This window comes from Crocuta crocuta, unplaced genomic scaffold, assembly GCF_008692635.1.
Source record: "Crocuta crocuta isolate KB4526 unplaced genomic scaffold, BGI_CrCroc_1.0 scaffold267, whole genome shotgun sequence".
NCBI lineage: Eukaryota > Metazoa > Chordata > Mammalia > Carnivora > Hyaenidae > Crocuta > Crocuta crocuta.
Genome location: NW_027531899.1, coordinates 791,031 through 816,162, shown reverse-complemented (window position 1 = coordinate 816,162; position 25,132 = coordinate 791,031). Strand labels below are relative to the sequence as shown.

Here is a 25,132-nt window from a genome sequence, read left to right as displayed (position 1 = left end):
AACTAGCAAAATCCCAAATTCAACAGCACAAAGGGAGGATTATGACCAAGTGGGTCTTATCCCAGGAATGCAAAGGTGGTTCAACATATGAAAACCAATCAACACAATTAATCTACGTTAATCAAACAAGGGGGGAGAACCGCATGACCATTCTGAATGCAGCAGAAAAGTATTTGACAAAATCCAACACCCTTTCATGATAAAAATACTCAGCAAGCTAGGAACAGAAGAGAATTTCCTCCACATGATAAGGGGCATCTATAAAAAACTCACAGCTAACACCATTCAATGATGAAAGACCGAAAACTTTCTCCTTAAACGTCAGGAAAAAACGAAGAGGTCTACTACTTTCACCGCTGCTGCTAAACACGGCGCTGGAAGTTCTAGCCAGAGAAAAAGAAGAAAACGAGATGAAAGGCATCAAACTTGAAAAGGAATAAGTGAAACAATCTTTATGTGTGCATAACATGATCCTAAGTATGAGAAATTACAAAGAAGCCAAAAGGTAATGATCAGAGCTGATAACCTCAGCAAGAGCAACACAAAAACACCAGCTGTGAACAATGAACCAGCAATGAACAATCCAAAAAGGAAATTAAAAAAAAAAAATCCCATTTACAATAGCACAAGGAGGCAAAAGATGTACATAGTAAAAACTACCCAACACCACTGAAAGAAGTTAAAGCCCTAAACAAAAACAAAGATATCCTGTGCTCACGGATCGGAAGGCTTCATCTGTTAAGATGGTAATGCTGCCCAAAGCAGCCTACAGAGTCAACATGGCACCTATCAAAATTCCAACCACCTAATCTGCAGAGATAGAAAAGTCACTCTTCACATTTACACGGAATTCAAATTCACATGGCAAAGGGTCCAAAAGAGACAGAAACAGTATTGGGAGATGGAGGAAGAACGAAGTAAAAGAACTCACACTTCCTGACTTCAAAACTCACTACAAAACTACAGTAGTCAATTAATGAGGCCCAAGGATAAGCAAACAGACCAATGGAATAGAACTGAGCGTCAAAAAATAGGCCCACACACCTCTGGCCAATCGGTTTTCAACAAGAGTGCAGAGACTAGTCCATGTCTCTTCAACAAATTGTGTGGGACTACCAGACACCCACACGCAGAAGAACAGAACTGGACTCCAGCCTCACACCATATACAAAAATTAACTCAACATGAATCTACTTAAATTTAAGAGCTAAAATGGTAAACTCTTAGAAGAAGACATGGAGTAAGTCTTCATGACCCTGCGTTTGGCAATGGATTTGCAGATACGACACCAGAAGAAAAAGCAATAAAAGAAAAAAATTAAGGGGCATCTGGGGGGTGCAGTCAGTTAAGCGGCTGACTCTTCATCTCGGCTCAGGTCAAGATCTCACAGTTTGTGAGTTTGAGCCCCTCATCGGGCTCTGCGTTGATGGCATGGAACCTGCTTGGGATTCTGTCTGCCTTCTCTCTGCCCCTCACCTGCCTGTGTGTGCGCGCTTGCTCTCTCTCTCTCTCTCCAAATAAATAAACTTAAAAAAAATTTAAGTGGATCATTAAGAATAAAACTTTTGTGCAAAAGACATTATCAAGAAAATAAGGGACAACCAACAGACTGGGCAAAAATATCTGCAAGTCATATATCTGATTAAGGGTCTAGTATCCAGATGGGGTGCCTGGGTGGCTCAGTTGGTTAAGCATTCGACTTCAGCTCAGGTCATGATCTGACGGTTTGTGGGTTCGAGCCCCGTGTCAGGCTCTGCTGACAGCTCAGAGCCTGGAGCCTGTTTCAGATTCTGTGTCTCCCTCTCTCTCTGACCCTCCCCTGCTCATGCTGTCTCTATCTCTCTCTCAAAAATAAATAAAACATTAAAAAAAAAGGGTCTAGAATCCAGAATATATAAAAAGTTCTTAACAACAAAAAGACAATTAGTTCAATTCAATAATGGGTGAAGGGCTTGAATAGACACTTCTCTATAGATATAAAAATGGCCATCAAGCACATGAAAAGATGCTCAACATCATTAGTCACTAGAAAAATGCAAATCAAAACCATGATGAGGTACCACTTCACACCTACTAGAAGGACTGTAATTTAAGAGAGAAAGAAAAGAACAAGAATAAATGCTGGTAAGGATGTGAACAAATGAAATCCTTGTGCATTGCTAGTGAGAATGTAAAACAATGTAGCCCTGTGGGGAAGTGTGGTGCTTCCTCAAAAACCCAAAAATAGAACATGTTATAGATTATACACACAGAATATACAACCCTGATACACGTACACACAAATACATATATCATCTTATCACACAGAATATATTAAATTATAATTAGAGAACATGTGACCCAATTTATATAACCTGTATAAATACAGGTTATAGAGAACACACGATCCGGCAATTTCACTCCTAGGTCTATACCCAAAAGAACAAAAGTACTCAAATACCTACACACAAGTGTTCGTAGCAGCACCATTCCCAATAGCCACAAGGTAGAAATAACCCAGATGTTCAACACCTGATGTATGGATAAACTAAACATGGTACTTTCATACAGTGGAATATTCTTTGGCCAGAAGCAGCAAAGCAATACCGATGAGCACTACAACAGGGGTGAACCGCAAAGGCGTAATGCTAAGTGAAAGAAGCCGGGCACAAAAGGCCACCTATTGTATGATTCCTTTATACGAATTGGTTGTAGTAAAGTAAATCCTTGAAGACAGAAAACAAATTGGTGGCTGCCAGGGGCTGGGCGGAGGGATGGGGGGAGTGACTTATTAAGTCACTTATTAAGCACAGGGTTTTCTTTTAGGGCGATGACACTGTGAACACACTAAAAGGCTACTGAACTGTACATTTTAAAACAGTGAATTCTGTGTTATGTAAATTTCACTTCAACTTTATTTCATTTTTATTTTTTAAGTTTATTTATTTATTTATGTATTTTGAGAGAGAACACAAATGGAGCAGGGGAGAGAAAGAGAATCCTAAGCAGGCTCCGCACTGTCAGTGCAGAGCCCAACCGATGCAGGGCTTGGACTCCCCAACTGTGAGATCATGACCTGAGCCAAATGCTCAGGACGCTTAACCAACAGTGCCACCTAGGCGCCCCTAACCTCTATTTTAAAGAGCAAAACAAAAAAAACCCAGAAACACTCACCTAAGGCTACTGGAAGTTAGGAAAAAATGCTACTGCTTGGGAAGGGCAGGGGGCTTCCAGACACTGGTTTTGGAGTGCATTTATGATCCAGGCACTTACCTGTGGTGTTTTATATATTGATAATAAGCTGAGAGGGGAAGGGAGGGAGGCAGGAAAAGAAAAGAAACCTAGGACAGGAAAAATATCCTCGCAACAATCCCATTTTACAGAAGAGAAAACTGAGGCCCAGAGAGGTTTTATTACTTGCCTGAGGCTCAGGTGTAAACTGCGAGAGCTAGGATTGGAACCCAGGTCTGTTTCATCCAGAGTCTACACTCGTAACAACTACACTGTCTGCCTCAAAGCTGGCAGACAGTGGCTGGCCTGCTGGGGACTGGCAGACGGTGTGCCGAGGCCATGTCAGAAAGCCACACACGTGGCCTGAGTGACTCCAAGAGTTGCGCTCTCACTTCACCTGCTCTCATAGCCCCTGCTCAGCAAGAGGTCGCTGTGGGCCAGGCCTGGAGGTCACGGTTTCTGCAATCAGAGGGCCGCCTCTCTGCTGCAACTTGGGGCAAGTCAGTCCTCCTGCTGAGCCTCAGCTCCCACCTCACAGGGCAGCTACGGAAATACACCCGAGCTGGGCTTGCCTGGAGCAGAGCCCCGTGCCTGGCACAGACAGAACGGGCACATGGTAAACTGGGGCTCTGTTAGTTTAACCAGCAGAGGTGGGGCGAGATGGCACAGGTGCCCACCTTCCTGGCCTAGTCGGTAGAGCGTGCAACTCTTGATCACGGGGTGGTGATTTCAAGCCCCATGTTGGGCCTAGGGCGGCGGGCAACGGGAGGCCCAGGAGTGACACGCATCTGTGTGCGCCTGGTGCGAACCCTAGATGGGTGCGTCCCAGCTGGGCCGCCCCAGCAGCTCCCCTGGCCCCCTGCAGCGTGCATGGAGGCACCTAAGGCCTCCGAGGGGCTAAAGCCCATTTAATGCCATCGGCAGCCCTAGACCAAAGACAAAGTCCTGGGGACTGGGGATACCACAGGGAACAAGTCAGATAAAATCCTTGCCCTCGGGGAATGGAGTAAGTCAGAGGCCTGGGTTGTTAACCCATTTTACAGATGTGAAACTAAGACTCAGAGAGGTGACACAGCTTGCTTGCAGTCACCAAGAGGAAGTGGCAGAGCCAGGGTTAGAACTTTGACATCTGCCAAGGTTCAGAAAGTTCCACTGACAGCCCCAGACTCAGGGCCCACCCTAGGCAGGTGGACCAAGGTGCCTCAAATACCACCCCTGCCTTGAAACGGCCGTGGGAAACAGGTCTCTCTGGCTCAGTCTGATGGCCTGGCCCTGGGGACCACTTCCACTCCTCACCACCGCTGTGTCTGCAGCCTGGGACAGGGCAGGACAGGTGAGCGAGTCTCCCGGTCCCCGCAGGGCCCTGTGCGAACACGCCTGGCCCATGCCCTCTCCGGACTCACAGCTGCCCCTTCACCTGCACTGTCCTGTCCCAGTCAGCGTGGGGCCTGCTCCCGGGGCTCCTGCACATCCTTATCAAATGTCCCTTCTCGGTGATGCCCCCCTGCCCACCCTGTTTCTGACAGCTCCCCCTACTGCCTCCCACACCCCCTTCTCACGTGGCTCCATTTCCCTCCACGGACCTTATCAGCACTGTCTACGCTGGTCCACGTGGGTACCACGCCCCCTTCCCCACCACACGAGGGCCGTCAACACAAGGAGGGGGCTCTTGGCCTGTCTGGTTCACTGCTGAGTCGCCAGTGCCTGGCGCACAGCAGCTGCTCAGGAAGCGTCTGTTGACTGAATGCATGTGCACAGAGAGCCACTACCGCCAAGCGGGTAAGCGCCACACTTCTGGGGACGGGAGGCCTGGGGTTCTCACGACGCAGGGTGTTAGCATCTTCGCTGTGACGGCCTCACTTCTCTAGGCCTCAGCCGCCCACCAGCACAAGCGGAGGAGGCCGTGCCCCGGCTCCAGGGGCGCTGGGCTCAGATCTCCCGCAGGGTTAGAGCCAAGGTCCTTCCCGGGGGCTCCAGGGCCCGGCACAGTTGGATGCCACACCCAGCTCGCCCTCGCTCTCCCTGCTCCAGCTACCCTGGCCAACTCACCCAAGCACACTCCCGCCTTCACCCCTGCTGCCCCGTTCCCCGGGACCCCTTGCCCCGCTCTGTGTGTGGCTCACGCGCTCACCTCCTCCGGGCCTCTGCTCGCTGTCCCGTCCTCCCAGCGGCTTCCCCTCAGAGTTCCTACTTCTCACAACAGCACTGATCACCCCCTGGCATCATAGGTCTGCTTCTCTGTTCACCATCCCCAGCCCCCACTGGAATGGAAACTCCATGAGGGCACTATGTGTCCCAGGAGCCTGGGACCCTGGGATGGCCCGGCACAGCACACACACTCAGTGAGGACATGCTTAAGGAAGGAATATGGACTATCACCCCGCTGTGTTACTTCAGTGAAGTGAATTCCCCTCTCTGAGCCTCAGTTTCTTCATATATAAAATGGGACTATGAATGAGACCGCTAATCCAAGACAGACTTGAGGCTTGGCCTGGGGGACCACGCGAGGTGCCCGGGTCAGGCCTGGATGCTCAGTGCCAGGCAGACCTGCAGCTCCTCAGGCTGCTGAAGGAGCTTCCGTGCAGCGGGCTTGTAAGGGGCTCTTGGCCTGGGGCAGGCAGGCGGGCCCAGCACACAGGCTCCTCGGCTGTACAGACCCTGAGCCTCAGCCTCGCCGGGCGCCAGTGGCCAGGAGGAGGCAAAAGGGGAGACACACGATCTAGGGGACAGGAGCAGCCCCTTACCGCGCTTGTGGAGCCAGCCTTCTTTGATGACAGATACCTCGTTCATGGTGGCAGCGTAGCACGCTGTCACCTAGCCTGGGACAGCTCAGGGCAGCAGGACATGCAGGAGGCGCGGTGGACAGAGCACAGTCTGCAAGACAAGACAAGAGCCCATAAGAGTGCGAGGGGGATTAGGCCGCAGCCCCCTGCCCTCAGGGCGGCCAGGCTCTTGGGGGGAGGAGGGGGCCAGGGGGGCCACCCCCCACCCCAGCTGCTCTGCAGGTGCCATGCAGGTGGAGCCGGCAAGGACAGGGAGCCCTGCCCACCTGGCCCAGTCTGAGGGGGAAGATGTGGCCTTGTCCTCAGGGACTCCAACTGGGGACTGGGGGCAGCACGACCCTGCCGTCAGAGCCTCACTCTGGGGTTCCCTGGCCCCCGTGCAGGCCTTGCAGAGCAGAGCAGCCCTCCCTCCCACCTGCACCCCACACTGGGCCAGAGGAAAGAAGGCTGCGGCTCCACCCCGTGTCACTCCCAGGCCCCCACGCTGAGGTAACCTGGGATGAGTCAGACAGCCCTGGGCCGTGGAGGGATTGATTGCTCAAAGCCACCAGCGTCTGGCTGCCACCCCAACACACACGCACGCACACGCGTGCACACACACGCACACACTCTCCCTCCACCCCTCCCTTCCTTCCAACCTACCACGCTTAGCAAACCAAGTGGCACCCCCTGGGCCAAGCCACCCAAATCCCTCCCTCACCCTCGGTCCCCTCTTTGCCCCCACCGGACGACTGAGGGAAGACAAGTCTCTAACGTTTAGGATCTTGAAAGAGACGACAACCTACTGCTTATGCGCGTGTCTGGGGCTTAGGAGTCAGTCCTGGGGGCTCAACAGAGGCCGTGGTCCCTTCCCCAAGACCTCTACTTCCGTCCTCAGGGACTAGCAGCCGACAGACTGACAGACGCCAAGGCCTCCGGCTCCGTCTCAGGTTCCCAGGGTGGAAGGGAGAAGGGCGGGAGGCAGCCGCCCGCTGGGCCCCTACCTGGTGCCACAGGCCTGGACAGGGGCCACGGAGCCCAAGGCGCCTTTCGCCTTTCCCGGCCTGGGGTTATTTGCGGACAGCAGGTCAGGAGCCACAGCGGCCCCCGGAGAAGTGGCAGCTGGCTCTAGGGACACTGCGGGCATCAGCTTTCTCTCATGCCCCAGGGGAGCTGGTGGGCTGGACGCACTACTGCCTGGCATGTGACAGTGGCAGGCTGCCCGGGCCGGGAAGGGAGGTAAGTGGGAGGAAGCGAAAGGAAAGACAAGATGGACAGTGACGGGGAAGTAAACAGCGGGGTGAGAAATCACGTTCTGGACTCTGAGCTGCAAAGGCAGGGCCAGGAGCAAGCAACGGGGGCTCCCTCCCGCGCCAGGCGTGCCTGGCACTGTGGTTCACGCCCCACGGATGGAACGCTCAGGGCCGCAGACCCTCCATCCTAAACGTCCCACCAGCCCGGGCTTCCGCCTCCAGCATGACCAGTCTCTGCACCTGCCCCGCCTCCCCCACTCCCCCCGCACCACGGTGGCCTGGCTCGCTGGCTCACATCCAGTGCCGCCCTCTCCCTCAAGGCCCCCCCACGTCCTCCTTAGATCCCTGCTCTGCTACTGCTCCCTTTCATCTGCCCCCCTCTGAGCAGCTAGACCCCTCCAACCTGACCGTGTCCTTGCCCCACTCCAAACCCCTCCGTGGCTTCCCTCTGGCCTCGGGAAAAAGCCAAGCTCCCTCGCTTGGGATTCAAGGCCCTTCAGGACCTGGCCTCTGCTGACCTTCACTCTAGCTGCCTCCCACCCCCCCTCAGCCCAGTCGTCCTGACTGTCCATCCACGCGCTTCCTGACACCCCTCCCAGCCGCCCTGGCCTTCTCCCTGGGCTCTGAGCCTCTGCTCTCAACCCACACACTCCATCTAGACCCAGCCCCAGCCCTCCAGGTTAAAACCCCTTCCAGGGTTCCCCAGTACGCTCAGAGACAGAACAAAATCCTTTCCATCGTGAGCCTAGTGTCACCTAGAAAGCTCTCAATAAAACTTTACGACCGAGACAATGATTATTACAGCCAGTACTACCCACCTCTCCGGCCCCTCCTCCCCACACCCCTCCTACCAGGCTTCTGTCCCTCAGACCCTTCCCTCTGGCCTCCATGCCCTGTACCTTCTGTGGGTTCTCCCTCCTCCAAGAAGCCTTCATGACCTTAAGAGGCTGCCTTGGTGCTTTCTGTGCACCTCCTCAGCCAATGCTCCCAACACCTACTTAGGTGCTAATTTAGCACACCGGCACAGTATCTGGATAGCTACCGAGAACACAATAAATGAACCCAAGTATCCCCCAAAGCCCGGGACCAGACAGAGCCACAAAAACATGTCCAGGGTCTATTCACACCACCGATCTTCTCTGAGCATGTCCGAAGCTCCAGACACTGTCCTGGGCGCCAGAGATGAATCCTCAGTAAGACACGGCCCCTGCCCTTACGGAGCTCACGTTGTGGTGGGGCGGACAGTCAGCACACGAGTACACACTGAAGGCTACCAGCTGGTGGCGAGGCGCTGGGAAGAAAAGGAAAGCAGGGGAAAGGGTGGCGGGGAATACGGGGCGCTATGTTAGCCGTGTGGTGTGGGGGACAAGTGCAGAGGGAGGGAGCGATGCTGACAAGTAGGGAAAAGAATTTCAGGCAGGGGAAGAGCAAGTGCAAAGCCCCTGAGGCAGGAAGTACTTGTAGAGTGTGAGGAACTGCCAAGGGGCCGGTGTGGCTACAGGGTAAGGAACCGGCAGGGGGGTGGGGAGGCTGGGGAGGAACGCCAAGGGCCTGGTGCCATGTGATGGNACCGGGGGGTGGGGAGGGACCTGGAAGGACAGGACTGGGGGCCTGGTGTCCACGCTCGGCTCTCCCCTCCCCTTCCGGCCCCATGACTTCACCTCAGTGATTCTGCGCGTCTCGGGGCGGTGGGCTGCTCTGGGGCACCTGCCGCGTGCGGAGGCTCGGCCTGCTGCCCGGCCCCCGGGGAGCAGCCAACACGTAGTCACCGTGCTCAGAGAAACGCGAAGGCAGCCACGTGTGGCCAAGAGCGGTCAGGGCTGCAGGGTCCAGGAGCCACTGCCAGCTGGGCGGCCTTGAACGAGCAGGGTGCCGGTGCCCTCACGGAGTCTCTCCTGAAGGCTCCACCGCCGCGGCGGGGCCGTGCCCGTGCCCAGGGGAGGGCGGAAGCCGTTTGCCTTGGGTGTCCCGGTTGAGGGGCCGAAGGCCTAGCCGCAGCTCGGCGCACTGGGGCCACATTTTATGTTCTCATTTCGGCAACTAAGCAGCCCACAGCAGCTTGAGCAAGGGCAGGGGGAGGAACTGGAAGATCCCCTGCGTCCCGCCTGGAGCCTGCCCCGTCCTCCCACTGAGGGTGGCGCCTCAGCTGAGGTGTCTGTGACGCAGTCCCGAGGTGATGAAACACCAGGCACCAAAGCCAAGAGGATGGCCTGCTCCCTGGGGAGCTGCCTATGGAGGACACCCAGGCGGGAGGGCAGAGGACAGCCTCTGGAAGCCAGGTGTCAGCAAGGGCCTCCCCTGGCCACCGGCCCGCGGGCCACACGCCCCACGGTGCGGAGTGCATGTATGGCCTCATCTCCACTTGCTGCTTCCTTGAGCATCCAGGCCTGAGTCTGCTGAGGGCCTGGGCCAGAGCTGAAGCTTGCAGGCTCAAGGTGAGCCGCCTGGGAAGCAAGGCAAAAAGGGCAAGGGCACGTCACAAGGAAGGAAACTCACACACAATTTCATCAGTTAGGGGGAAATGTGAATTAAAATCACCTACCGGGACGGCTGAAATTTTAAAGACTGACAATGCCAAGAGCTGACGAGGATACAAAGGAATACCTCCCAGTGGAAGTATAAAATGGTTCAACCACCAGGGAAAACCGCCGGGCAGTAAAAATTAAAACTCGATATATGCCTACCCCATGACCCAGCAATTCCACACACCCCAACAGCAAGGAGTGCGCCTGTTTACCAAAGGACAGATACAACTGCACCACTCACAGTAACCCCCTGGAAACAGATGGGGTCCGCGCGCAGGAGAACGGATGGATGAATGGCGGTAAATGCACACAGCAGAATGTTCCTCCGCTAACAACGAAGCATACAACAGGGATAGAGTGTAAGGAGGCCGCTGTGAAATGAAAGAAGCTGGACTCAAAGCAACACATCAAGCTTGGGTCCATTCACAGCGCGTTCAGAACAGGCAACATCGCACCACTTGCGGCGGGGCGCACATCTCGCTTATGAAACTGGGCAGACACGGCACCCGGGCGCCCGAGGGGGTGGAGTTTCCGACTCCTGATTTCGACTCAATCCACCATCTCACCATTCATGAGTTCAAGCCCCATGCTGGGCTCAGCGCTGACAGTGCAGAGCCTGCTTGGGATTCTCGCTTGCTCTCCCTTTCTCTCTCTCTGCCTCTCCTCGCTCACTCCCCCCTTCTCAAAATAAATAAACATTAAAAAAAAAACCCACAACAATTGTGCAGAATATCAAGGAAACACATCTGCCAAGTCAGGAGAGTGGGTAGCTGTGGGGGCAGCGGAGGGGGTTTCTGGGAGCTGACCATACTCTGCTGTGGTTCCGTGCGGCTCTGCTCTCTGCCTGTTTGGTATACTGTACCATAAAAAATGGATTTAATGTATTTTTCGACCAAAAAACTATAAAAAAGAAGTTGGGGGGCGGCGCGCCTGGGTGACTCAGTTGGTTAAGCATCCAACTTTGGCTTGGGTCATAATCTCATGGTGAGTTCAAGCCCCACATCAGGCTCTGTGCTGTCAGAGCAGCACCTGCTTCAGATACTCTGTCTCCCTCTCTGTTCCCCTTCCTCATGCTGGAGCATATGCTCTTTCTCTCAAAAATACACATTAAAAAAAAAACAACCTTAAAAAAAAGCAGCTGGGTTAGATAGTCCAGAGAATGTGGGAAGCCGAATTTGGGGCTCCTGGCTTCTGGGCTCGCCCACCCCAAGGCTGATCTGCCTGGATTCCCCCCTCAAGAATGCTGGGTCAGGGCGCCTGGGTGGCTCAGTCGGTTGAGCATCCAGCTTCGGCTCAGGTCATGATCTCATGGTTCGTGGGTTCGAGCCCCACGTTGGGCTCTGTGCTGACAGCTCAGAGCCTAGAGCCTGTCCTCCTCAGAGTCTGTGTATCCCACTCTCTCTGACCCTCCCCTGCTCATGTTCTCTCTCTCTCAAAAATACATAAAATGTTAAAATTTAAAGAAAAAAAAGAACACTGGGTCACCAGCTGAGAAAGGAGGAGCAGTCAAGGGTCCAGAGAATCCAAATTTCAACCCCAGGCTCTGCTGGCTTCCCGGCCGTGTGGCCACAGGCAAGTGACACCCTCTGTGACTGCAGTGCTCCCAAGTGTACAATGACCCCACTGGAGACGGGGCATGCACCCAGGAGGGAGCAGACAGCACACTCCCGGCCCCAGGGCCTGGGGAGCAGGCTGGCGTGGGAGCGGGACACCGCACAGAAGCAAGCTGGATGGCAATGACAGCCGCTGCTCTGAGTGGTCTGTTCTGAACAGAGACGGGGGAAGGCGACTGTACGGGGGCCCCCGAGGAAGCTTTTGTTTGTTTCGATAGCTGCTGACTGCACGGTGTCACTGTCTCACTCTGTTATGTCTCAAATGCTCTATGATCATTTATGTTAAAACTTCTTTATTTTTTTTAAATATTTTTTTATTTATTTCTAGGAAAGAGAGAGAGAGACAGCATGAGCAGGGGAGGGTCAGAGAGAGAGGGAGTCACAGACTGAAAAAGGCTCCAGGCTCTGAGCTGGCAGTCAGCACAGAGCCTGACACGGGGCTCGAACCCACGAACCGCGAGATCATGACCTAAGCGAAAGTCGGACGCCCAACCGACTAAGCCACCCAGGCGCCCCTATTTTAAAACTTCTTTAAGACAGAGGCACCCGGGAGGCTCAATTGGTTAGGCGTCCTGACTGGTTTTGGCTCAGGTCATCACCTCACAGTTCGCGGGTTCAAGCCCCACAGTGGCTCTCTGCCGACGGTGTGAAGCCTGCTTGGGATTCTCTCTCTCCTCCTCTCTCTCTCTCTGCCCCTCCCGTGTCTCTCTCTCTCTTAAAATAAGTAAACTTCAAAAAATCATTTAAAGAAACTTTAAGACATTTTTATTCCCGTCTACTTGACTCATGGGGGTTATTTATTGCCCAATGGTTTCCAAACTGCAGTAGCTCCTTCAGAAGTTCCATCTCACGGTGCTGGAGTGAGACCCACGATGAGATTACTGCACGACGCAGGGCCACCCAGGCGAGGCCCCTGCAGCACCCTTGAGAAGGGACCAGGCCCTGGGAAGGGTCCTTCCAAACCTGCTTCCTCATCTGTAAAATCAGGGCTGCTTGGTGAGGGGGTAGGGATGTTGTAAAGCCTCGCTGAGCTCTAGCGCTTCTGTCCTCACTTCTCTAGTCTGGGATCCTGTGACCGCGAGACAGAGCCCATCCCTCCTGTGCTCAAACCCTCCCTGGTCCCCATCTTACATAGAGCAGAAGTCAGAGTCCTTATAGGAGCCTCAGGACCCTATGAGGTGGTCTGCACAGTCCCCCCATTTCAGCGATGCCTACTCCTGTGGCTCCTCCAACACACCAGGGCACCCCTGCCTGAGGGCCCTTGCACCTGCTGCCCCTTAGTGGGAATGCCCTGCTCCCAGGTATCTGCATGGCCCCACCCCCCTTTCTTCAGCCTCTGCTCATGTCACTTTCTTCAAGAAGCCTTCCTAAGCTCTGTAGACAAAAAGGAGCACCCACCCTATTCCTCTTCCCTTTCATGTTTCTCCTTCCCTTCCCTTACCCTTTTTCTCTATAAGCACTTATCACTGCTGACACGACCGTATGTATTTACTTATTAACTTATTGTCACCTCTCCCCACCATGATGTCAGCATGGTAAGAGCGGGGGCTCTTGCCTGTCTCGGGCCCACCGGATCCTCTGAGCCTTGCAGGGTGCCGGGTACACAGCGGGCACTTCCTAAGTACTTGTGGAATGAACGTGCAGGCTGAAGCTCTGTGCCCAGAACAGGCTCAGAGTACGTCAGATTCCTTTCCTTGCCACTCGTCAAGTTCTTTTTTCCTCTGGCCCCCTCTCCCCGACCTGGTTTCTATGCCAGACAGCACAGATGGCACCGGGGAGGCAGGGGGGACGCCGAGGCTCTGCATCTCCTAGAGCTGGAGACAGCAGGGTGGGGCTCCTTCTTGGCGCTGCGAGCCCCGGGAGCCCGTTACCTGCCCGCCGCGCCTTCCCTACGGCTTCTCGAGGAGGCCTTGCTCACAAGATCAAATTCAAAGATACCAGGGACACCCAGGTGGCTCAGTCAGTTGAGCGTCAAACTTGGCCTCATGAGTTCGAGACCCACATCAGGCTCTGGGCTGACAGCTCGGAGCCTGCTTCGGATTCTGTGTCTCCCCCCCACCCCTCTCTGCCCTTCCCCTGCTTACACTTCTCTCTCTCTCTCTCAAAAATAAACATTAAAAAAAATTTTCATTCAAAGACAGCAGGAGCCTGTCCTTCAACAACTCCCTCACCTGCCATGCGTGGCCCCACGAACCGGCTCCAGGGTCGGGACGGCACCGGCTAAACAAGGTGGAAAATGCCACCTGTCAGAAATTCTCCTGCAGAAAACGCTTAGGAGGTTCAGGAAAGGCGCGGAGGTCCTAAGGCGGGTTTCCGAATCTCAGCATGAGTGTCATCTGGGGCCCGAGAATTCTTGTCAAGGAGGCTGCTGTGCACACAGGAGGTTTAGCAGCAGCACCCCTGGTCTCTATGTGCTAAAGCCCACGGCATACCCTGCCCTGAGCTGTGACTATCCCCTACCACATGTCCCTGGGGGCAAAGCCACCCCACCCCCACCCCCAGGCTGAGAACTGCCAACTGAGGGTGTAGCTGCCGAAAGAGTGAGAGCCTGGAAGCCACCTGAATGCCCGCACAGGGCTCTTGCTCTGAAGCAGCGGTTGCTAGGACCTCACTGAAGAGTGAATGAGTGCCTGTGTCATACTCAGCACATGCCAGGTGACCTCAATGCTCTGCACCTGTGAACTCTACCTCCCAGACACTTTTTATAAACTTTTTTTGGTCAATGTTTATTTTTGAGAGACAGAGAGAAACAGAACATGAGTGGGGGAGGGGCGGAGAGAGAGGGAGACACAGGATGTGACGTAGGCCCCAGGCTCAGAGCTGTCAGCACAGAGCCTGACGCGGGGCTCGAACCGTGAGATCATGATCTGAGCTGAAAGTCAGACGCTTGATTGACTGAGCCATCCAGGCACCCCCACAATCTTCTTTTAATGGAGAAACCAAGTCACCAAGTGAAGTGCCCGGTACCAATGACATCAGTTCGGAGCGGGAGGGGGCAGACAGCCTGGCTTCTCCCCCCACGCCCATCCTTCCCCACCCCTTCCCCGCCCTGCACCACGTGGCCTCTGAAGCCAGGCAGACCCAGAGTCAGGTCCCTGCTCCCCAACTCTAGCCTCTCAAGAGTCCCCCTCCGTGCGGTGGGGAGGACAGCGGTGCCTCCGTCACAGGCTCGCACGTGAGAAGGGCTGGGCACAGCGCCCAGCCCCCGATGAAGGTGCAGCCACCCGAGACGCACAGTGCAGCCATCCCACACATCCCATTGCACAGCTCCGACGTGCACCCCGGTCACCGGGATTCAGCATGCTCATGGCTCAATGGAACATCTGACCTCATCCCTTTTCTTTTTAATGTTTGTCTATTTATTTACTTATTTATTTATTTATTTTTGAGAGAGAGAGAGAGAGAGAGAGAGCAGGGGAGGGGCAGAGAGAGGGAGACACGGAATCCGAAGCAGGCTCCAGGCTCTGAGCTGTCAGCACAGGGCCGACACGGGGCTCGGAGCCACAAACCACGAGATCATGACCTGAGCTGAAGTCGGACAGACACTTAACCCACTGAGCCACCCAGGCACCCCCTCATCCCTTTTCTGCAACACAAACAAGTGCATAGCACATGGCCTAATTCTGATTCTTCCTCACATGCGGACACTCTTGAGCCAGCCGTCCCTGTCCCCGTCCAAGGGTGTCTTCTATAGCATCATCTTCAGGAAAGCTGTCACCCCATCAACAACGGACGCTACAGGGAAGGGTGTCTCAGGCCGGAGGCCGGGAGGAGGTGCATGTTTCACGCACAGAAGTGGCCCAGGAGAGGCAGAATGACGGGGGGGCGGGAGTCAACGCTGCCTCGGGAACCAAACACGCCTGAACCTCACACAGCTCTGCCACTTGCTGTGTGACCTTGGCAAACTGCTTCCCCTTTCCTTGCCTTAGTTTCCTCATCAGTCAATTAGGGCTAAGAGCAGCAAATACCCCAAGGCTGCCGTGAAGAATAAGTGAGTGAATCCACATGAAGTCCTTCGGACTCTGCAGTGTGGCGACCGCTCAGACCCATCAGGTGTAACTTCTTCCTCTGGCGGGTGGGGACGCAGGGACCCTCACTTCCTACCTCGCACATTTCAGTACCACGTGAATTTCTACCCATTCCACCTCGCTGGTAGGAAGGCAGCGTTAAAGATACTTTTTTTCTCTTACCCACTCCCCCCGCCTAGTTGCCCCATCTGTCTGCTTGCAGCAGGTACGACTGGAAGCAGGCTGAAGACGTGGGAGGGCTGCAAGAGATACTGGGACAGGAATAAGCACGGAGCAGATTTCCTTCGCTTCCTCACCACCCCCGCCCCACACCTTCCCCCTCACCCTGCCACCCGGGGCCTCACAGCACCCACAGAAATCACGGCAGCTAGCGCAGTCGGCCTGGCCACGGGCTCCAAACACACCGAGTGCACCAGGCTGCAGCTGTGTCTCGCCCTGTCCCTCCCCTGCTTGGGGATCACATCCAAGGCACATCCTGCCTCATGGAGCAGGAGCACCACCCCCACCAGCACTTTCCCCTTCTCCTGGTCCCTGGAACACTCCTTGCTCTCTCTCTCACCCCAGGGCCTTCGCACATGTTAGTACCCCACTTGGCACACCACTCCCCCATCTTCACCTGCTAAATCCTCGTCTCCCTCAGGGAAGCACCCACCCCCACCCCCCACGACTGCTCCTTGCCTCACAATGAGTCACAGGTCCTCAGAGCTCAGCCTTCCTGTCCCCTCGTGGCACGTGGCACTTGGGTCTAACGTGCTCAGTCGCTTGTACAATTCTCTGGGTAACGGTGCCTCCCTCAATGCTGGGAGCTCCACGAGGCAGGGATGGCAGGGTCCCGGTCCCGACTGTGTCCCCACCACAGGGCCAGGCCTAGAGCTTTCATTAACTCAGGTTAGCAGTGTCAAGTGCAATTCCAGCTTTTGAGGCCAGATCATGTCAAGCAAAGGCAAAACAAATCAATCCTGAATCCATTCATTGCACAGACATGGCACCCGTGCCGTGTCAGCGCTGCTCCGGTCACCAGGGAGGCAGCAGTGACCTAAACAGACCTCCCCGCCCTGGGGGAGTTTCTGGGGCAAGGGAGGGAAAGGGACAGGGTGGACAGGCCTCAAAATGAAGCTAAATGAGTAGGCAAATTACATGCTGTAACAGAAGTTGACAAGTGTTCTGGATAAAAGCGGCACACAGAGGACGAGGCGTGTGGGAAGAGCAAGTTTCTGGTTTTATCCAGGGCAGTCAGAGAAGGGCTCCCTGAGATGGTGAACCATGAGCAGAGACGCCACTGGGGCCAGGGGAGAGGGGAGAGCGCTCCAGGCTGAAGGAGGGCGGCGCCAAGGCCAGGTGTGAGACCCAGTCAGGAGGGTGGAGGGGAAGGCCCGTGTGACTGTGGGCGGGGCCTGGGCCGTAGGGTCTGTGGCTGTTTCTCCGGGACAGACAGACAGGGGAAGGTCTGGCTGGGGAGCCTTGGGACAAGGCGCTCCTGGCCCCGGGGAGGAGGAGATGCTGCATCGCAGCCACCCTCTCTGGCTGTCCCCAGAAGCAGCCCTATGCACAGGCCCGACACGCTCACCTTCTGGCTCACTTGGGGGCCACAAGGCCCACATTTTACCAAAGAGGAAACTGAGGACAGGACCAAGGACCCAATGCTGGGCAGCCAGGATGCAGGAGAGGAAACTGGATCACGTCCATCCCACCCGAACCTCTTCCACCTCCCGGTGCCCACGCTCAGGAGACCGAGCCCCCTCCCCCCACGTCCCCGATGCCCTGCAGACCCTGGTGGCCCCTGATGTACACAAACATGCGTGGGCACGCAAGCACACGGAGCCCCTCCAGTCTGGCTAAGGGGCTCCTCCCCCACAGGCTTTGGCCACATCATCAGCTGCCTGTGTCCCTGGACAGCAGTTCTCCGAGTCTCCATCTCATCCCCAGGGCACCTGGAAGCAACCAGGCAGGGTCCGACCCACAGCTAACATTTACTGAGTGCTCACAACGTGCCGGGTCTGGATCCCTATGAACTCTCATAGCAACTCTGGGAGGGAGATGCATTACCATCCCCATTCTTCAGAAGAGGAAACTGAGACCCAGAGAGAATACATACATGCCCAAGATCACACAGTGGGTGAGTACAGGAGACGGCCAATCTAGCCACCAGAACTCTCTGTCATAATGGAAACGCAGCTATAGTGGCCAGTGCAACTAAAAAAACTGAAGCTTTACTTGTATTTACGTTTAACTCCCTAAAACTTACCCAGCCACCCACGGCTATTAGCTAACATACTGGAGGTATAGCTGTACGGGACCTGTCTGATGAAGCGGGGGGTGGGGGAGCCCCACGGTGCTCACAAGCCCATGGGGCTGGATCACCCCAGCCTGCTGAGGAGAAGCTCCCATGTGACTCCGTCACTCCCAGCCCCTGACCTGCTCAGCCCAGAGAGCTGAGACAGAGCCCAGAGGCCCAAATGCACACCCAGAGAGCTGGCCAAGTCAAATCCCGGCTCCTACTTCCAGGCCGCACACGTCCCTGCTCTGAACCTCAGGGTCCTGGTCTATGAAACAGAATCTTACTACAGACCCAAGCACGTGCTTACGTTATCTCAAAAGATACCTTTTTTTTTTTTTTTTGGGCAATCCAGGGCCATCACTGAGACCCAAGGATACATGCTTCAAACACAGCTGGGGAAGGGGCCACTTTGGAAAACAGGTGGCAATTACACAAAGGCAAACTCCAAAGTCAAGGGCCAGCCTGAGCCTTAGTTCATCAGAGGTACAGGAGAGCAGCTATGTTAATACTGTCGCTCATTGGTTAAAAGGAATCCTTCAGATGATTCACACACATGCTCAACAGCCACCACCACCCCCGACCCCCCCAGGTCTTTGGATAGCAGTTCGAGAAGCACAGACTTGTCTACCAGAACTGCGTCCTGCCACCCTGCTCTTCCAGCTCCAGAGGCAGCAGTACTCAAGTGTCACCACACTGAGGTACGTGCCACCTCAGGACCTTTACCCATGCTGGACCGCTGCCGGGCCCCTTCCTTTGGGTGTTCATGTCAAGGCCTGAATGCCTCCCCTTGGGAGCCTTCCCCAAGTTTCCCTTCTACCAGGTCCAGCTGGATCTCTGTTCCCTTCCTTGGTGGCACCAAGCATTCATACAACAAACGCTACTTCTCTGCCTCCGCCAACAGACTGGATGCCACTCCCTGGCATCTAAAACTATACACAGCACATAGTACATACTCCATAAACCAGCTGGTGAAAGAATGAGACACACAAATGATCAAAAATAGCCACGGGCTGGCTCCAGAGGCCTTTCAGGAATCAGACCCCAAGGGTAGGAGAGTACCTCCCAACCCTCACCCCTGCCCCCTGGCCTCAGGGAAAGGAAGGGGCTAACCAAGGCCAGGGCTCCGTAGGCATTAGGGGGTGGAGAGAGGCAGCTGTACCCCATCTCCCAAGCAGGGATAGAACAGAGTTAATCCAGTCATTTCTAGAACAACTGAGGCCTCCTTAGTGCACCTCTGTCTGGAAGAAAAAAAAGCAAAAAAGATCATTTAGAACAACAGTAATGAGGGGCATCTGGCTGGCTCAGTCGGTGGAGCATGCGACTCTTGATTTCGGGGTTGTGGGTTCGAGTCCCATGTTGAGTGCAGAGATTACTTAAAAATAAAATCTTTAAGGGCAGCTGGGTGACTCCAACATTTAAATGTCCGACTTTGGATCAGGTCATGATCTCGGGATTTGTGGGTTTGAGACCCACGGTTCAGGGGTTCGAGCCCCGTGTCGGGCTCTGCTGACAGCACGGAGCTGGAGCCTGCTTGGGATTCTGTGTCTCCCTCCCTCTCTGCCCCTACCCTGCTCATGCTCTCTCTCTCAAAAATAAAAATTAAAAAAAAAAACTTAATAAAAATCTTTACCAAAACACCACCACCACTACCACCACCGCTAATGACCTCAGAAACAGTGGCCATGGCATTGATCAGAGGCAGAAGAGCCAGTCTAAAAAGGCAAACTCAACCCCAGAAAAGCTGGGTTCAAATTTCATGTCTGTCACCAGCCAACACGGTGACTTTCGGCAAATCTAATAACCTGTGTGGGCCTTCATTTGCTCACCTATAAAATGGGAGGAAAGTTGCAATGAGCTCCCAGATCATGGTGAGGACAGGTGAGGGCAGGCACTTGAGGCTCTAGGCCCCAGAGCAGGGTCCAGCACAGAAAGGCCACCCTGCTAGCTCTTGGCAGCACAGCATTCTACGTAGCTTTCTGCGCCTCTGTTTCCTAACTACTAATGGCAGAGACTGTAAGCCCCCTCCCCCCCAACACACACACACACACGCAGGCTGCTCAGAGCCGCGTTTGGCTGAGCGGGGGCCTGCTGAAGGCTGTGATGAATACTCCTGTCAGGAGCCCTCCCCAGCAGGAACCTCAGCTAACCGGCCTGCTGCTTCCCCCAATGGCTCCAAACACCCAGCCGCTCCACCAGCCAGCGTGCCCAGGCTGGCTGTGCCCCAAGCCCCCCTGTCTGTTCTCAGACACCCAGCCAGACTGACCCAGGCTGCCCATCTCCAGCGGCAGCCCAGATCCACCGGAGCACCTTCTCAGCCCAGATCCACCGGAGCACCTTCTCAGGAGGCCCTACGTCAAGCGCTTTCTGACACATGAGATCCCTGAATCCTCCCTACGGCCCCACTTGGCAGCAATGTCCCCCTTTCCACTGAGCAAAATGCACCTCAAGGAGATGACATAAATACCCCAGGGTTCCACAGCAACCAAGGGAGAGGCTGGGAGCAGGGCGCACACCCAGGTCAGCCCGGACCACGACACGACGACACAACAACCCACCCGATGATGACGAAGACCTTGAAATCAGGCCGGGGAGGGCTAGGGGACGGGGGAAGGGAGAGGCAGCTGCCCCAGCCCGTTCGGAAAGGGCCCACGAGGTGGCAAACCAAGGCGGGCTTGGATTTCTGGCCTCACCCTTAGAAACAACATCTGCGGACGAGCTCCCTGGGCAGGACGGCTGGGCTCAAGGAACCCCCTGCACGGACCTCTACATGCAGCCTTCCCTTGGCCAACCCGGGCGTGCCTTGCTGTCCCCTGCTTCACGCACCCAGTGCAGCCCGGCCCTGCTGCGGGTGCTGAGTTGGCGGTGGCTGCNGCCCCTCCCACCCCCGCTCCCTCCCTCCTGGTCCTGCTCCCAGGGCTGTCTCCCCTAGCTGGGCCTCTTGCTGCTTGGCTGGTTGTCCAGAAGAGCCTGCCACGGAACCACCCCACCGTGCAGCCCAGAGGCCTGGTGGTTGAGAGCCTTCCACTGAGAGCCCTTGGGAAGCTGAAGAGAGGCCCAAGGAGGGGTGTCCCTGCGTCCTCCAGAGGCCTGGCGATCAACTGCAAAAGACGCTCCTTTCCATTCCCCCCAACCCCAAAGGCGTCCTGGAGACCCCAGGAGGTTTGCTCTGAGGGTCTCCACTCCTTCCAGGAAGCCAGTCTGGTGAGAGCCTGGCCCCTCTTACTGCACTAAGCATGAGGCTCAGGTACGGGGTTAGAGGCCACCCTCACCTGCACGATCGCCAGGCAACCTGCTGGTTTGGGGAGACTGCGGAGCCACACTCCCCAAATTTGGAGCCCGTCCCCGGCACTGCCAGACCCAGCACCGGTTACTGAGGTTCTCCAGGCTTCTGCAAGGTGGGAATCAGAGCCGATTCCTCCTCAATCTAAGAGTCTTTACTCAAGTCCTCCCATGCTCCTTTTACAGCACTCCAATCCCTACCTACAGGTCACCTCCTTCAGGAGGCCCTCCCTGATCATCCCAGATAAAACACGGTAATATCCCCACACTCTCTTTCCCCTGATCCCTTTTCAGTTCGCCTTCATAACACTGATCACAAACTAACGTCCTATCACAGATTTGTTTGCTGAGCACCTGTCGTCACTAGAAGGTAAGCCCCTAAGGTCTGGTCTTCCAAGTTCTAGAGCCGCACCAGGAATGCGGCAGGCCCTCGGGCATACACACTGAGACGAAGGTAGAATCAGCAAGTCGAGTTTTCATCAGGTAGCACTGCTGTTCTGCACGGTTACTTGATATTAAGGCCAGCTGTTTGGGTTGGGGAGGGGTAGGCACAAATCACCTCACCGAACCTCCCCCATTGGTCCCTAAACGGAACAGCCACGGGCCCTGGGGAATGCGGTGTGAAAACCACAGAGGAGGGAGGCGACCATCACCCTTCGCCCTTCGCAGTTTCTAAGGCAGTGATTCTACTCAAGGGGGAAGTGGGAGGCATGTGAAACTCCCTGACCGGCTCTAAAACCTACCCCCCACCCCAGGCAAAAGCCTGAGAACCTCTTATGGCAAAAGGCACCCCCCCTCCCCCCCAGAGCTGTTCCTCAGTGCCGAGCTGTTCCTCAGTGCCGTCTGCAAGGCTCTGACCCTTGCTTGCCCTCAGGCCCTGGCCTCCTCTCCTCCCCACACACACCCTCCCCCTCACTCAGGCCGGTCCCTGACCTCACCAAGCTTTCCCCTCTGGCACTGTGGGTCCCCCCACCACGCCCCGAGGCCCGTTCTTCCTCCTCACTCACCTGGTGGGTCTGGGATCGGCTAAAAGGCCTTCCTGAGAGCTCAGCTAAGGAAGCTCCCAGTCACACCTGATTTTAACTCACTGCCTGGGACCTCGCTTTAATTGTCTCATTTCTTTATCAGGTTTAGGGTTTGTCTCCCTCAGCTCCATGGAGGTGGCACCTCTGTTGAGTGCACCGCCATGGCCCCAGCACCTGAAGCAATGCCGGGCACACATCAGGTGCTCAATAAATGACAGCGGAGGGGCACCTGGCTGGCTCAGTCAGTAAAGCATCCGACTTCAGCTCAGATCATGATCTCACGGTTCGTGGGTTTGACCCCCGCGTCAGGCTCTCTGCTGACAGCTAGCTCAGAGCCTGTCTTCGGATTCTGTGTCTCCCCCTCTCTCTAACCCTCCCCTGCTCATGCTGTCTTTATCTCTCTCTCAAAAATAAATAAAACATTAAAAACTTAAAAATAAATAAATAAATAAATGGCAGTGGATCCCTGATGCTCTCTGCAGCAATGCCTTAAGGATCAAATGCACACTTCTCCCCGGCCCCACGCAGCTCTGCACAGCTGACGGCCGCCGCCAGCACGTCTGCTACTCACCCTGCTCGCGCCCACCCTTCTGCCATGCAGCCTTCAAAAGGGCTGTGCTCACCTGGGTTAAGGCCCTTCCTGCCACTCTTGGGGAGGCTGCGGCAGAGATTCAATAAAAGGACAGGTAGGAAGGAGGTTTAGCAAGAGCCTGCCACGTGGAAAAGAAGCTAGAGTCTGACCCCGGAGGGCTCTGGGCAGCAGCTCTGGGCAGCGACCGTGTGGGAGGAGGAGGCGGCCTGGGTGCCGCATGTGCCACTCTTTATTTGATTATATGTCCCCACCCCCGCCCCAACCCTCCAAAACCGGTTTCCTCCTTGGGAAAATGGAGATGCTAATTTCAGCCAGGCCCTCCTCCCGTGTTCCCGGATGAAGGGCCTTCAAAATCCTAGCAGAAATGATGAAGAATTACAAGTGCTAAGCCACCCCAAGGGCTCCCCGTGTGTAGGGCACTCTTCAGGAATAGCAAGAACAGAAAACGATTGCTGGAAGCTGTTAGGCTTGCACGGCTATAAATGCTTTCCACAAATCAACCCGTTGAACTTTCACAACAACCTACCGGGGGAATTCTCAACCCAGGGCACAGACAATGAAAACTCAGAAAGGTTGAGGGACCTGCTCAAGGTCACACAGCCAGGGAGTGGCAGGGCTGGATTGGAATCCCAGGCTCAAAGAATCACTTCAGTGCGGCTCTTTAGAGAGGTTAGAAACCAGGCCGTGGATTCCTGGATTCTGGCTGGGCCAGGCTGCGGAGCTCGACACCAGGCCACCTGAGAGGGCTGAGGGGGGGGTGCGGGGAAGACACCCTGAGGATGCCCTCGGGACTGCCGACTGATCCGCTGCACCGCTGTGCCATGCACCATTCTAGGAGCTTCTCGTGGGTCCCCCAGGTAGCTAGGTCACCCCCTGCTGTTCTCTCCTGGCTCCCAGCACACACTCTGCACCAGCTTCAAAGATGCCTGGCTCAGCTCTGAGGGGGGAACCAAGTTTCACCAGCAAGCCCAGAATCCCCAGACTGGCTGCCCGCAGAGTCCTGAGCTCTAAGCGTGAGGGGAAGGGGCTTGCCCACGAGTGCAGCGGGCAGGGTCCAGGGCAGCACCTTGGAGGCGACAGGGAACCCCTCCAGAGTCGGACCTGGTGAACAAAGAGTACATGACCCCAGGGACAAGCTGACCAGGGTTCAAAGCCCAGCCTGCCGCCTAGGGTCTGACAGAGGGCAAAGCAATTCTTCGTATCTTGTTCAGCAAAATGGATCTTGTTCAGCAAAATGGAGAGAAACACCGTATCTGCCCCCCACCTCCCACCCCCAGGGCAACTAACCCACTGCTCCAGTTACATTGTCTACAGAGAGGTTCCCTGAGGCCGACCAGGGCGAGGAGTTTCAATCACGGTTCTACTACTTCTGGCCATGACACAGCAGGAAAATCATTTCACTTCAGTGTCTCAGTTTCCTCATCTGTAAAATGGGCAGCACACGCCTACCCGGCTCTTAGGAGTCTAAAAAACAGGCATCATCATACTTGCCCCATAGGTGTGTTTGAGATTTAAATGAGGTCATGGGTATACAAGGGTTGCCACAGGCCTGACATACAGTGGCTGTTCAATAAGCTGCCTGTTCACTGGCTCTGGAAGGGATCTGCCTCTCTGTTCGGTTTCCCCTTCTAAAACAGAGATCGTGGTAACAGTACAAGCGGCTCTAGGATGTGAGTGTCCGGCACGCTCATCCACGCGAAGCATTCTGAGTAGCGTGTGGCACACGGCATCCACGCGATAAAGGTCAGCCATCAATCTCACGATTACTGTTTTTACTGCCGCCACCAATCCCACCTGGCAGACCCTCTAGAAGCTGGCAGAAAGAGACCAGAGAAACAAAGCCCTGGTGGAGAAAAATTCTAGAGAGCCACCACGCTCTCGAAGACACTCCAGGACCGTTCCCTAGGCACCACAACCACAGAAGCCGGTCAGCCTGGAAGCCAATGATGTGGGGCCAGAAGCAACCATCTGCCCCCTTTGACCGTGATCACCAACCCACATTAGCTGGGTCAATCAGGGACTACAGCCAGCCCTCCGGGAACTCCAGACCCAGGGCAAAGGCTACCAGGCAAGCCAAGGTCCCAGGTTGGCCTAGGGAGCAGGGGCAGGGGCTCCAAGGACCCACCTGGTGACCACAGTGAGAAATGAGATCTGCGGGGATGGGGGAATGTGGCCACCCTAAGTCCTTCAGAGAAATTGGAAGGGTCAGGCTGGGCCAGGGGCTTCCCCCCCCACCCCCTCAATCCCCTTGGCCTATGCAGAGAGGAACAGCTGGGAAAAGAGCACTCAGCCTCACTGCCATCTAATGGTGAAGCCAACTGTTATCGCCTAGTGGGGAGCGTAAACATGACAGAAGGGTGTACAGCTAACTAATCCGGGGGACACACAAACAGCCTCATGGCCCGGATGGAGGAGCCCCACATGATCTGTACTGGTGTCTGGCTCATCTGCATCCCCCACAAGGTCTGGCCAGGGCGGAACTCCCCCTGCTTCCCTGAGAGGAGAAAAGTGGTCAACGTTGAAACGCAGACCGTAGAGGACCCACCTGATTGCTCTAGCATAGGCCT

At 55.4% G+C, this 25,132-nt stretch overlaps 1 protein-coding gene across 1 annotated transcript in view; it reads right to left on the bottom strand.

The window, feature by feature from the left end:
- Nucleotides 1–25,132, bottom strand: part of AKT2 (AKT serine/threonine kinase 2) — a 48,033-nt gene extending 22,901 nt beyond the window's left edge. The window contains exons 1-2 of the mRNA XM_077773946.1: nucleotides 25,111–25,132; nucleotides 5,955–6,084 (exon numbers count right to left, since the gene is read on the bottom strand). Coding sequence (XP_077630072.1) covers nucleotides 5,955–6,000 — 46 coding nt within the window. The 5' untranslated portion in view covers nucleotides 6,001–6,084; nucleotides 25,111–25,132. The remainder of the gene's footprint in view (nucleotides 1–5,954; nucleotides 6,085–25,110) is intronic.